General features: G+C 38.9%; 1 protein-coding gene across 5 annotated transcripts in view; it reads right to left on the reverse strand.

Annotated features, from left to right (window-relative positions):
- GARNL3 (GTPase activating Rap/RanGAP domain like 3) overlaps positions 1 to 14,855 on the reverse strand; it is a 57,184-nt gene that overhangs the window by 6,373 nt on the left and 35,956 nt on the right. For all 5 annotated transcript variants that reach the window (XM_075772643.1, XM_075772642.1, XM_075772646.1 and 2 more), the window contains exons 18-28: positions 14,294 to 14,405; positions 13,485 to 13,583; positions 8,572 to 8,688; positions 7,723 to 7,895; positions 7,260 to 7,418; positions 5,153 to 5,219; positions 3,028 to 3,135; positions 2,458 to 2,576; positions 1,886 to 2,021; positions 553 to 762; positions 126 to 237 (exon numbers count right to left, since the gene is read on the reverse strand). In XM_075772643.1, the coding sequence (XP_075628758.1) occupies positions 126 to 237; positions 553 to 762; positions 1,886 to 2,021; positions 2,458 to 2,576; positions 3,028 to 3,135; positions 5,153 to 5,219; positions 7,260 to 7,418; positions 7,723 to 7,895; positions 8,572 to 8,688; positions 13,485 to 13,583; positions 14,294 to 14,405 (1,412 nt within the window). The remainder of the gene's footprint in view (positions 1 to 125; positions 238 to 552; positions 763 to 1,885; positions 2,022 to 2,457; positions 2,577 to 3,027; positions 3,136 to 5,152; positions 5,220 to 7,259; positions 7,419 to 7,722; positions 7,896 to 8,571; positions 8,689 to 13,484; positions 13,584 to 14,293; positions 14,406 to 14,855) is intronic.

Here is a 14,855-nt window from a genome sequence, read left to right on the forward strand (position 1 = left end):
TTGGTATACAAAGGTCTCAGTCATTCCCATGCCAACTGAGATAAGCATGAACGGGTTGAAAACCAATCAATTCTGGAAACGCTTACAGCCTAACTTAGGTTCTTTTCAAAAGGCAGTATATTTACCTGTCACTACTAGTTGATCTTACTGCTCCCTGCTTGGGGTCTGACTGTCTTCGAGGAGCCTTTTTTTGCTTCTGTGCACTTTCTGTCTTGGGTATCGGCTCATCCAAGAGGCCTCAATAAAGGAATAAAAGACTTAATACTCTCAACAGAAAATAAAGCATTCATGAAAACATTGAGGTATCTGTCACTGGTTTCCATTATTAACTGAATAGCTTCTACCTGACTCAGAACATGGTCACGTTATATGTGATCAAATGCTGGCTAGACAGTTTGCAAATAATGTTTTCTCACAACTTCATTTGTTCGTTTATACTACACTTATTAATGAATGCTGGCTGCACATTACAAATCTGCCTGTGATAATCCAAAAATTAGAAATTATATACTTAGCAATTGATAGCTACACTGAAGAATGAGGAGAGTTTACCCAGCAATTCTTTACGTGTTCTGCTTGCAATTTCTTTAATTTCCATACGAGATAAGGATAGCGAGTGAGTAACTGGAAGAGAGGCGATGCCACTGGACGTTGTGGTAGTGATGACTTTGGGAGTCAAAGGTGACTTTAGAGGTCGTTCAATGCTTCGCCCAACCAGATTACTGAGAGGAATTTTGTACAGGTTTTTGCATGGAACTTCACCTGAAACACAGAACGAAAAAAACACCGTTACGCTTTCACAACAGAATCAGTTCTTAATACTTCTAAATGAAAAGTTATACAGAAAAATTACACTTGTTGTGCTGGGTGCTTTTTAACCCAAATAACAAAGATCTTCCTTGCCCCAGAGATCTTTCAATATAAATAGGCTAAAAGGAGGAAGAAATACAACCACATTGTGCAGACTTGCAATTTGACTTCGAGAGAAAAAGATGACTGACTCTCGGCAATGTGATGAATCAGCAGTGGAACCAGGAAGTAAATTTACACGTGCTGAGGCTGGTATTCTGACTATTACACCATGACTGCACTCTGTGCAATATTCCCCATGTATGTTGCAAGTATATTGGAGCCTGGATCCCAAGTGGTTAAAATTATGGCTCCTCTTCTCAGGTGATATAAATACCACGTGTTTTCCTAATTCCTAGGGAAAAAACCCAAACACCCAACAACTTACCATCAAACAGCACTGCCTTTTAAAAACTGAAATTGTGATTCCTTTCTCCTTTCCCCTTCTGCCAACAGGGCAGCAGCAGATTTAAGTGAGGAAGATATACATACATCTTGCGATATCTAGTTGACGTTCCCTCGTTTCTCCATTGTTGTTCCCCTATCTACTGATTGTTCACAGATCACGTTACACTAAATTGACCGTGCAAACTTTTTTGACGCTAGACCTTCTTACTTTTGGTTCGCAAAAGAGCTTTAAATATCCAGTGGTAGGTTAGCTTTCCTTAAACGAGAGGAAGGGTCTATGTGAAATCTCAAGTTTTCCCAAAATTTTATACCTCTTTTTGCATTATTAGTCTTGGCCATATTGTCAAAGATTCATCAAGCTACTGTAGCTTAATTCCTCCACTCCTACGGAAATGATTTCTTCAAACAGTGCTACCATGCATTCAGAAGAGAGACTATAGGGCAAAAGCTCTGCCAGGTGCTTCATATCTGTGGATAAATAGAAAATCTATCTTCTAGATTCTCAGCTAGGAACTCAAAATCTTTTAGCTTATCGATTGCATCTCATTAAAAGATTGGCTGCACTGAGATGTGATAGCTGTTGGAGTGATCAGAGATCGTTATTCAATCTGCCTGGAAACCATGTTACCTTCTACAGAAGAAAGAGGACATCCTGGCATTTCATAAGCTGTTGGTGTTTGAGGAGAACTCCTTGAACTCATTTCCTTAGAGCTGCCGTCAGATGATCCACTTACTGCAGCAGTAGCTTTAAAATAAATATCTGACTGAAATGACAAATAACTCATCATTAGTACAGCGAGACTTTCTTAAACGTCTTCTGAGTAAGAGCTCAAATGTTTGTCCACCATATTCTATTGCCACTATTGCTGTATTGCTGCTAAGTCAAACTAGGGTTGGTCATGGAAAGGTTATCCCACTGTAAGGGGAGGGAACATCTTTGATGTCGAAGACAGCATTTTCCCCATAAACAGTCAAATATCTCAGATCTGCATTACTGTGAGCAATAAAGGACAGGCACATCGATTCTGATTCTCTTTGCACTTGATATAAACTAAGAGCACACAGATGAACAGTTACCACAGATCAGGGAGCACATGTCTCAGTTTTGGTTTGTTTGGGTTTTGGCTGCAGCAACTTTTTATGGGAATTAGATCCCAACATATCACAGAAATAGTCAAACATGATTTTCCTGTGTCTTACCCTTGACGCTACAAGTTGAAGCTCAGGCACAACTGCTGTGTGGACTAAGTTCCCATTCACCACTAACCGGATCTCAATGGAATCAGTAGTGAAAGCGAGGATATAAGGGAAAGCACAGACTGCAACGAAACAAAAATTACTTGGCAAGGAAAAAATGGTTAATGTAAATGTTTCTTGGATGCTCCATGAAAACTGTTCTTGAGCATCTAACCTCTTCTGGCATCTCCCTCTCCTACGAAAAGGGTTGTCTAACATACTGATGGACATTGAGCTACATCGAGCCTGAAGAAAACATCATTCTCCATGCCCAGCAGAACATAGACTGAATGGAAAATGAAAAACAGAAAAAAAAAAAAAAGAGAAAGGAAAAAAAAGTTCAGCAAAGGAAGAACTTGGCACTAAGGCTTCACTTTTTAAAATTATCATATGCAGAAACTTAGCTAAAGTGGCATCATGAATGTAACATGCTTATTCCTAGCACATATACTGCAATTCCACTAACAGCCAAGTGCAAGCCTAAATAGTAATGAAAAAACCCCAGCCATCTAGTAAAAAGAGATATTTTCTTACCAACAGCATAAGGAACTTGATTCCAGCTGAAGTGGAAGTCATAAGCTGATGGCTGGATCAGTGGAGAACCTCCATTGAAAGGATATACCTTTCTGTACTGGCAAACATCTGTAACAAAAAAGAAAAAAGAAGCATCCATCACCTTACGCTGCAAGTGACAAACACCAACTTTATAGGTGGATTTTGCAGAAGCGTGGCCATTATATACATAATTGAACATTTCTGTAGAAGTCTTTCTGTATCTAAACAGATAAAGGAAATGTGCTTCCTCTGTGAACACAGCCTTTGAAAGCTCAAAAGATCTACATTTTAATAAGTCGTCATAGTTCACCAAGTATTACTCTGTTTCAACAGTTATCACTTCTTTACTCTGTCTATGGATAGAGGAATAGGCAAGAAAAATTCAGAAAGCAGAGTCAGCAGAACTGTGCCTCTGTCAGTAAGAGCTGCCCTTCAAGCAGCCATATGCTAGCACAGTTTACATTCTTTAAAGACTGTTATATGCATGGGATATTACAAACACTAAGATTTCATTAATTATATAACTTGTGAACTTACTTCTTAGCTGCTGTAAGTCCACTGATTCTGAAATTAAGAGTCTTTCTATGAGTCAGACATGAATGCTGGCTTATACAGCTTCTTACTGGCAATGCAATTCCTAATTTTTATTTTGATAAATCTAGATAACAGGGAACTTAACCTTCCACTGCCGACAAATTTTTCTTTAAGCACATGCGCTAGTGCTGATCAAACATCTATTCAAGTTCAGGACTTGAGAAGTCATATCAGCAAATAACAAGAAAGCTTAAAGATGAGATGCAATTGCAATCATCTTTTTTTCTTGACAAGCTCATATGAGCGTACTGGGGGCTCTCCAGGTAAACATGTATGAGCCTCTCAAATACGTGCTGCTTCCAGCTGTTTTCTATTTTTTCGGCAAAATTATATTTTTTCCTGTAATTGATGTCTTTTGACTGAATCAAAGTTTACATCCAGAAATGTAATACAGGTCTTTTTATAAATACAAACTCAGGACACTGCCAAATCTTGTGTTTTCATATTTGTTTTATGATGATACTTTCAGAATTATAAAACTCTCTAAAGAACAAACGTAGGTTTCCCTGTGACAGTCCTAGAAATAGGAATTCAAGTTGATGCAAGCCTGCGCAGCACCTTTATTGTAACTTTAAGATCAGCTAAGTCCGTTAGCTTTGGCTCAGCGATGGGTCTATTAGAGGGGAACTGATTCCGTGCAGAAATATAGGTGGGAGTTTACTGTGCTCTGTCAGCTTTTTAGTCCTAAGCAGTGCCAAGTGAACCAGAACCAGGTAGGATCTAGCAAGCTACCAGAACCAATAAAGCCTCACAGAGCACAATAAGATACAGCTTAGAGACACTTAAAACTTGCTCCGTGGTACAGAGCTAATAGCCAGTGCTGGAACACAGGTGTATTTATCCTGTCTCCATCAATGTTCACTTTCGAGAGGCAAATAGGACATGCCTTCTGCAATAAAGCAAGCTGTGCCTCGTCCTTCAGCATTGCCTCCTAAAGGCTGCTTCATGCTAAGAGCTTCTATTTTCACGAGGATCAGAAGAAAAAGTACCAGTCTACTGCAGAGGAGAGCATATGCATGTTATATCCAAGGCTGTTTTATAAAAGGAGAGAGAGAGAATTATAATGAAATAATGCAACAGTGCCAAGAAGCAGGCAGAAGAAAAAGCACAAAGAAAGAATGGAACAGCACACAGAGGAAAAAGGGGTGGAATGCTAAATTGTACATGTCTTGAAAACACCTAGTAAGTGTGTAACTACCTAAAGAATGAGCTAGAGTTGAAGAAACAGGACTTTTGTAAGGTGGTAACATCTATAAATATATAGATACACATCTATATAGCTGAAATTAAAACCTAACAGCTAGTATGTCTAAATTCAACATACCCTGCAATAATACTTCAATTTCTAGTCTCTCGAATACATATTTAAATTAAAAAGTATGTATATTGAAAAACTTTCCATGAAACACAGAAATTTATTTTAAAATACAGAGCTAGACTCCAATGAAAAAAAAAGAATTACATATGCAGATTGAGGTATTACCATTTTTGGTCTTCCCTAAATACTTACAGTTATAACACAACAGTAGACCAGCTTCGCCGTCTTCATATACATCAATAGCTGCAACAAAATTAACCTGCAATAATGGGAAAAAGAAATGAACAGGCAGAGGATACTGAGGTTATTAGAACCAGCTTTTCACTAACAAGCAAGACAATCAGTTGGGGGAGTGCACAACTACGGATAAAAGAAAGAAGAAAAAAAAAAAGGAAAAAAGCAGTCCTTTTTCAAATACAGCCTCTTTTGTGATTAATTTTCAGGATGCTCTCAGGATGGAAATCAACTTCTTTTGTGCAGTAATGAATATTGAATATCGCACCTGCAGCATAAAGCAATAAAAGCTTACATAACTTATTTGGCAATATGAATTTTGGGAAATGGGGTGAGTTCAGGACAGCTGAGAGTCAACATGATATGCTAAAATTAACAAGTCTTTTCAAAAAGTGAAATCCAAAAAGCTCCATTGCACATCACAACTAGCAGAAAGGTCAGACGCACCCATTACTGGCTCAAAACCACTAACACGGAGGTTGACAGGGATGCACTTAAGGATTGCTGAATAGGCTGAATTTAGAAACTGAGACCCAATGCTGGATAAACCACAGTATTTTTTCTTTTTTCTCTCTCTCTTTTTTTTTTTTTTTTTAAACACAGCACAGGCTACATAAATTCTCATATTTCAACTCTGTATTCGTCTTTTAGTTAGATTAAAAACCCAAACTAGCCATAAAAAGTAGGTTATCTGTTCAGGAAATGAGACCGTTTTCATGACATATGTAAGATTACATTAGACAAATGCTTCCCAGACCACAACATTTACTACCTGGGCAGGCAGAGGGGTTGGAGACCAATTCCATGAACAGCAGTTCCTTGACTTTCCTTTGTACAATAAGCTAGATGGTCACCTCTTGATTTAAGATTACTGTATATGTCAAGAACTGTTAAACAGACCTGGAAGTTTATATATCTGTATCAAACGCATTTTGACCCATCCTTTGTAGTGACTGAAAGCCATTTCTGCTCTGTTATCCATGGAAATAATTTGGTGTCCCGTTTCAACATCACAAAAATCACTGGCTCAGCTCGTATTAATTGTCTGCTGTGTTCGTGTTCTCAAAGGAAATAAGGGTTCCTGGGGAGAAAAGGAACGGGGTGGTGGGGTGGTGGTGTACTTCTCCATCCCCACTCTTTACTTGTAGTTCCTCCTTATCCAGATTAAGACAGATTTCCAGTGCTGTGGAGAAGCTTACACTGTATCGCCCATGCTAGGAGTACCAAACCTCTTCATCATCAGATCTGAATAAAAATACAGATGATTTAAAAAGAAAATAACCTATCAACAAGAACCATCAAATGATAAGAGTAGTCCCTTATCTCATTATGAGGAAAAGAAATAGTTAAAACCAACAACAACAACAAAAGATTAAGTGTGCAAAATCTTCCTTTTTTTTTTTGCCTTAAGCTATACATCCACATCCATATTTAGAAACAATGTAAATTATCTGATTTTTTTAGAGACCTTGAAGATCATTATCTTCCCAGCAGCAGGAAATATTGGAGCTCTTTTCTGAAAATCAGGACATTTGCTTAAATCCTAACCCTATATGCTAGTTAGAAAGATTCAGTTAATTTACTAGTCAACTGGGCAACAATTTCTTAAATAGAACTAAAAGCTACGTGTAAATATTTTAGCCTTAGTACACGCAAATAGGCAAATCTGAATGAGATACTGGTGGCCAACAACTGAAGTTATTTTGCTGCAATTTCTTAAACAACAAAACACTGAGACCACAAAAGAAAAAAGCAAACTACTGACTAAGAAAGGAGAAAAATGAATTTATGCTGACTGCGAAATTCCAGAGCCTGAAACGCAGGTTCTTTCCTAACGTGTCATACCTTATAACTGCCTCTCTTGGGAGTGATTCTTATCACATATCCCAAAAGCAACAAATATCTCAGAGTGCCCTAAAGCAGAGGTTATAGAAGTGAAAAGCAAGAGACACAAGGATCTCCACAAATGACTCTCCCAGGAGGTCAGCATGGGATGCACCAAGTCTGCAAGAAATTATGTTCAGTGTGGTTCTGCAAGAAAATAGTTTCCATGATGAAAACTTACCTTGTTCGTTTCAACATGATGCAATCTATAGGACTCCCCAGTACTCTCATTAACTAAATCAAACTGATGCCGATATGCTACACAGATCATATTGTCACTGTCTCCAGTAGGTCCATCCACCAGCGTCATAACCACTGGAGGGTCAGAAAGGCATATTTCCTGTAATGGAAATAATAGAGTTATTCTCTTTTTCAAGCTCCTACTGTGGGTGCTGCAGGCACTCCATGAAATTAAAGGGATGTGCTCGAAGCCCCGAAACATGATAAAGAACAAGCAGAAACTTAATTTTAAAAAGTCTTCAAGATTTCTTTGGCATATATATGACGGAACTCCATCATATAGCTTCTCACTTTTATTTGTCTGGAGGTTCAGGAAGACAAAAATACATGCTCTTTGTCTTCCCCCCCCACTAGATGAGTGCTGCCCAGTCTTTTAAGGTAATTAGTGATTAGATTACACGTACCCGGATGTACTGGAACTCCTCTACTGGAGATTCAGATGACGATAGCAGAGAGCTGCTGGTCAAACTGTTGCATGGATTATATTTCTTTGTGACGAGAAGTAGTTTGTTCCGAATAGCCACAACAATCCTTAGTTCACTGCCAAGGTGAGTATTAATGGCATACAAATGGCAGCCTGAGGAAATAATGCTCTAGATTGTAAATGTCTGGGGTAGGGTCTGCTTTTTTTGTTCTGTATTTGTATGATGATTAACATAACAGGGCTCTGACGCGTGACTTAGAAACACAGAATTACACACCTCCCAATGGGATAACATTAACTTCTAGAAAAAGATAAAAGGCTATGACTCTCTTGAAATCTTTCGCAAGTAAAGACTAAATATATGGATTTGCACTATTCTGCAGGTTCCAGCTTTCCCAAGCAGCTTGCTTCTGAAGACCAGAAAACGTTCACATCTTCTAAAATAACCAGCAACACCCAAACTAATCTAAGCACTACTATTTAATGGAGATATGCCAGCGTTCCTCCACCTTAAGATGCCCTTTATTTCAGTCTCACATCCCTGCATAGTTCTTCTCAATCCTGACAGCAACACATCTATTCTTCTCTAGAGCTTTTCTTCAGCAGTGACTGCCAAGTAACATGGTATTTTTACAAAGTTCTAAAATGTCATGCTGGACTATTCACTGATACTTATTTTCACATATAAGCATAACAAAGTTTGAATTGACTATCCAGAGGAAAAACTAAAGGTGATCACCTACAACTGCCTCAAGGGAGCCAATAACCCCTGGCAACTACAGGCATCATACAACAGTGGATGTTCTTAAACACAGGATAATAAAATCACCTTTTGTTCTCTCCAGTTTATTTTCTCTGCAGTCATATTTGCTCCTTATTATTTGCTTTGTTTCTATATCTTTTTGAACAGCACTGAGTCTGAAGACAAGGAGACGAGAGTCTTTCCCTGAAGGATGAAGAGAGCCAGGAAACAAAAGTTTAAAAAAAACATAGTGGTAGTTTGAAATTAATACTTCCAAAGAGAAGCAGCACCTAACAAACACAGCAAAGATAAACAAAACATACTGCTTCTCTGGGGATGAGCTGCAATGTCATACAAGACTGCTTATGAACTCTCTAGGCTTTACAACTCGAGTAACCAACCCCTTCAGTTCAGTAGGTGAGTCTTCCATCAGGTGGTGCTACAGCGAAGAATGATACAAGAGCTTCACAACAGTGAAATGTATGCTGTTTCGCAAATATACAAAATTTTGCAAGACAGCAAAAATATAACAGCTATAAACTACAGGGCAAGAGTAAAAGGATTAACTTTAAAAGCTGGAACCATTCAGCTGAGCAGCTGATAACTGGATCCTTAACAGAATTTGAAACCCTTTGGGATGCAGACTGGTTTTGCTTATCAGTTCTTCAAAGGACGGCAAGTTAGGTTCAAGGCATATTCCAACTGAAAAAAATAATACAACATCTACTTCCATGGCTAAATCTGCTTCCCACAGAGATAGATATGAGTGAAATCTACAACCCCTAAATTTAAAACAGATAAATAAATGATGCGCTAACTACTTGCAGTTGGGAAAAAGAACTTAAGAATAGTTTCTTATCTAAGAAACCAAGTTTCTTAAAATGCAAGCAAGGCAAGATTTTCTGACAAAGGTGACTTTTACTAGACTACCTGGTATGGCTGGAAAAATTAAGTATGGTTTCTTAATATGCAGTTGGTGTGGATCCCTCCGTAAAGGCAAAAGCAAAATCACAGGTGCTGCCTTCAATTCTGAGAGAACAGCAACACGAATCACGACATCTAGCTCCTGCATGACCTTCTCCTCCCATAGCAAGAGAAGATGCAATGCTTCCTTAAGTCTGCCACAATTTGAAACATTAAGTAAATCCCACTCAGAGACCAAATTCTTACTGTCAGCACTGACAAAAGGGAAACAAAACACATGCGATCCCTCTCTTTTCAAGAATGCGTGCACGCAAGAATCTGTGCTTCCATGAACGAGTTTGTGGAAGAAGAATGGCAAGCAACATTCACACCCTTTCAGGGGGAAGGCCAAAATACATGAGCTAAGTCAAATGTTCAAAGACGGTGTTACTGCTCTCATCAGTTCAGTCTCTCTTTGGACTTACTCCCGCCTTTGGTGTTCAGTTAGTTATTGCAAACATAACAACCTGAAGAATCCAGCATCAGAATCCGGCAAATTCCTCAAACAAACAAAGATCATAAATATAGTTTTCTGTGGTGGGGACAAATCTTATTAGTCAGACAAATATCAAGGCATAGAAAACGCACATCTTATGTTTCTAATGTCAAACAAGTTGCCAGAAGATAAACTATGCTGTACATTTACAGCAAGTCAACTAGCCCATGCTTTAAGTCCTGCTAACACTAGGCTGCTCTTTTCTAAAGCCTTTCTCCTTTTGATGAGTAGGGCTATGAGGTGTTTCCCACTATGTCCAAGGATCTCCTTGACTTCTCTGAAACCATCCTTGCCCATGGCACTTGACCAGCTAACATCTTCCATGCCAGCTGCAATAACTTTGGGCCTGGCTAGCAATGATCATCTGGTAGTGACGTGGCAAAATCTGAGCTAGATAGCTGCAGAGGCAACTCAATGGGCCTCTGTAGAAATCTGTAATCCAAAATTTACTCAGTAAACAGAAGAGTGACTTTTGATAGGATCCCACAGGACTAGGGAAATCAACACAAAAACCTATCAGGGGCTCCAATTTCACTTCAGAAATGGCATAAGACAGAGTCAGTATTAGAAATACGACACTTGGTAAACACTGTATCATGAGATTTTTCTGAGTACGAGCCCTGTCACAAACCTTTGCAAGAACTGCTTCCGATTGCTTATGATTATGCAGTGTCTGCTCAGAAAGTCTCACAGCCAACTCTTGGAAAGTGCAAATTATAATCCCACACCCAAAACTGGATAGCTGTGTTTGCTGCCTAACAGCTCATCGATCATTTTGGTCTATCTAAAGTCCCTAGTTTGTGGCATCTTTATTTAGGAAAGGAATCAAGAGTGGCTCTCAAATTCAGGGAACATTTAATGCTATGAATGAGAGATGTAATCAAGGACTTGCCTGTTCATCCACTGTTTTACAACTACTGCACAATTCTTGGTGCTGCATCTGAGTGTTTTCAGACACCATCATATACATAAAAACCTACATATGACCAAACACCTTAAAATGCTCTTCCATTTCTACCAACTTTGATTTTAAGCTAAAGCAGCTACTGACACAACCTGAAGGAAGGCCATCTTTCCTGATCTAGAATCAGCTGTAATTCTTATGACTGCTATCACTTGCACTGAGATTGGAGATCATTTTTAGTGCAGCCATTCCAGACTGAAAAAAGTTTATTCTAAATTTATTACCATTTTCTCCTAGATTCGGCCTCTGATTAAGTAGTTTCTCCTCCAGTGATAACTGTAGTATTCAGTCTTTGTACTCGAGCTACTATTCCAGCCAGATATTTTACAAACATTCTTGGTGATGCAGACAATTCCAAAACCCTAAAGTGCACACCCATAGCAAAACTGGAGAATTTTTTCTGGCCAATCTAAATGTCTGCATTCTTCAAATCAAGAAATGGTTATAAACAGGCAGACATATTGGGTAGCAAGTATTACCACCTGAATTAAGCGCCATTATTTCTGGAGGTTATGGCAAGCTTCAGAAGACCTTTTATGCTTCCATCAAAACATGCCATATCTACCTCTGTGGAGATGCTATGCGTGTGCAGCAAAGAGTAACACATACGATAACTTCTTTCCCTCGCAGGCATTTCACCATGAAGGCAGAACAACGACCATTGCCTTCACTGAAATTGGTTTGATACGCTTTTAAAAAGGAATTGGGATTTAAATCCCTACAGGCCACATGATGTGCACCCCACAGTAAGCAGACATAAATCTTCACCTTTCCTCGTTGCTTAAAATAGCTCTGGCTCTTTGACCAGTATGTCCTCTAGGATGCATTACTCCTCTTTCACAACACTAGTTCTTTTGCAGATGTTCCCAACAACACCGCTGTAGTGTTAGATTTATCTGTGGCTGCTTTTAAAAGTGACTATCATCTGAGCTTTTTTAGTTTTTCTCTAACCTCCTATAGACTTCATTCTTCCAAGCAAAGCAGTTCTCCCTCATCCCCCCTCACCCTTGTACCTAGGCATTTCACAAAATGAAGCTGGAACAAAAAACCCCAAAGTACTAGGACAAATTTAATCATCAGATGTCCCAAACAACCCCACTGTAGTATTAGATTTAACCATGTCTGTATTAGAACAGAGGCCATTGCCACCAAAACAATTTGTGCTGCTGTGACCGATACCTGCTCTATCGGTGCTTCTTCAATGCCTTCTCTTGGAATTTTGACCTAAGTTCTTGCTGATAGTTAAGCTTAAAAAGTTAACCTTGTAGCATTTAACGTTTTATCTTAAAAATGCACAAAGTGTTTGAATCCAATTTGTGAGCCCAGTATGAGCATGCTATTGCTCATCTAACTCATTATTTCTCTCATTTTTGCTGCTGAGGTGTAGTCTGAAAATGAAAGGCAAGTATGACTTTTCTTCCATCCCAGATCTTAATTTCAATGTGGCAGGCAAATACAAAATAGGAGGCCGGAATTCTAGCAAGTATGAAAGAACTTTCTCCTAAATGCTTCAGAAAGCGTCCCTATCAAGAGCTAAAAATCTCTGCAAACTTTCACATGAGTAAGACTTCATCAGATTATGTCTGAAGTGTCATGAATCGGTACCAGTAATACCTTGTTCTGTACCTCAAAACGCTTGCTTACATCCCTCTCTTCAGGTTTAACCAAACAGTACAATGTTTGGACAATTAAATGCAATCACCCTTTCTAGAAGGTTCACAAACTAAGCTTCAGATACAACTACCCTTTTCAGGTCTTCAGAAAAGTCATCCGCCCTCCAGGTGTCTTGAGAGAGAACTGCCAACGTCCCTCAGGTAGTTTGAGCCAGTTCTGTAAAGTCCCAGGGTGAATTCCACCATGTGCAGCCAAACTGGGCAACTCCCAGTGATACAAGAGGAACCATGTTTTACCGAGTTTGGGTAAATGTAACTTCAGCCAATACTGAGCAAACAGACATAATGTGGTAAAGAACAATAAACCAAATGACAGTTATAAGTGTTTTCTGTGTTACACATAATGATCCTGTTCTTGCTTTGTGTATGTTCTCTTTGCAAAATTCAGTCACAGACTACTGGGTAAAAAGTACCTCACTGGAAAAGTGCACATTTAATGCTTCCAAATGAGGGTAAAAAGGAAACACTGTCAGTCCAAACAACATGGAAGTTCTTTTATACCAGAACTTTCAAGAAAATACATTCTGTAGCACCAGGATGTGGTGACAGTTAGCAGAATAAATGCCAATAAAATACATTTGGTAAAACAGCGACAGCGTTTTTATGCAACTGAATAAACATATAATTCAGTCAAGGAGATTTCCAAAGAGCGTCGAGTTCCGACAGTGGCTGAAGAAAGACCATATGACCAGTTTTGGGCTTGCCTTGAAGGAAGCATGACTGAGCATTTAGGGGTTCTCCCTCCCCCCCGCTTTTAGAAAATAACAGCAGTTGCTGTATGTGCTCCCTTATTCTAAATGAGGCATCTAATATACTTGCTACTGATAGATACGATTGTGTCATGGGACATACATACCTAGCACCAGCCACATTCATATGAGAATCAAAGAACAGGGACTTCTACCTTTGTCTGTTCGGGCAATCAAAAGATCCAGAGCTTCCAACACATGCATCTGCTTTATTTGGAGAGTTTTATCAAATACTTGCACTGATGGTTGACCATCTAAAAAAGAAACGCGTATATTTATTCAAATTCCTGCTAAAATTTGCTATCTCTTTCTTGTAATAAAAGTCTCGGTTTTTACTTACGAAAATGAAAAAAGCTGCACAAAGCTGCTACATATACCACAGCATCTTAGCCAGTACTTCCTCACAGGAGAGGTTTATCATTGCCACGGACCATCAGATTATGCAACTGAAGCCTAAAAGGGACCTTCCTTTGGGAAGTTTGAGAATTATCACCAAGAACTAACTTAATTCCCTCAGTCCCACCGGCCTTACATGGCACACAGAGGATAAGGGGTCAAACTAGCAATATCATTGCTATTGAGGAAGCGGGCTTCTGTTGTCACATAAGCCTTTGGCTTCATGCTTACTATCATCGAGGGCTAAGAAATCCAGACAAGCCATTTAAACACCCCTTGAGTTTGGATATGACTTCGTAAGTCTTTTCAGATAGTCAAGAGAACAACAGCTGAAATAACAAAACATTCAGAAATTAGCATTAACACTGGCTCCCCAACATGGCTTGATTCTGGTGCAGAGAGAATTTTTGCAACTAGGTTACATAAATATCATAAATTCACTTGGATTGGTAGCTATCCCTGTAGGTGAAGGCCTACCAACACCTGAGCAGAGCTTATGAACATACATTTTCAAGAAAATGGTCAGATACATAAAAATGGACACAAAAACACTGGATCATTTACTAACCATCTATTAACAAGATGCCAGCATCTGTAGAAACCAGCAAGGACTGGCCCCAAGAATCTGCACAGACAACCTCATGAGGAAAATTACTGCAGAAAGATTGAGATTCCCAAGGCTATGAAGTAACATAAGGGATACATATTAAGTACACTAAGAAATACAGATCAGACAGACACAGAATGTGATGGAAAATGGCAAGTAATAACATGTAAATGCTTTTGGTAGGATACATTTCCAAACAGTATAATTTTTGAATTGGAAATATCAAAATTTAGTTAATTTTCTTGCAGAGGAAATACTCTCTGTACTAATTAGTTTTGGAGACCGGTAAGTGTAAGACACATTCCTGAAATACTGGACTTAAAACACATGCAGCTGATACTCAGCGCAACCCTGGAACTACTCAATATGTATTTATTTAAAAAAACCCACACTATAGACTTAAAATGTATGTACCACTGTGCATATGCCATTTGCTTACATTTTCTGGCTCAGTTTGTGATGTTTAGTCACTAGCACATGGTACAGTTAAAACTGCCTTTCTGCCAAATTGTTCTCTCCTCAT

The sequence above is a fragment of the Balearica regulorum genome, chromosome 20 (genome assembly GCF_011004875.1).
Source record: "Balearica regulorum gibbericeps isolate bBalReg1 chromosome 20, bBalReg1.pri, whole genome shotgun sequence".
NCBI classification, from domain to species: Eukaryota; Metazoa; Chordata; class Aves; order Gruiformes; family Gruidae; genus Balearica; species Balearica regulorum.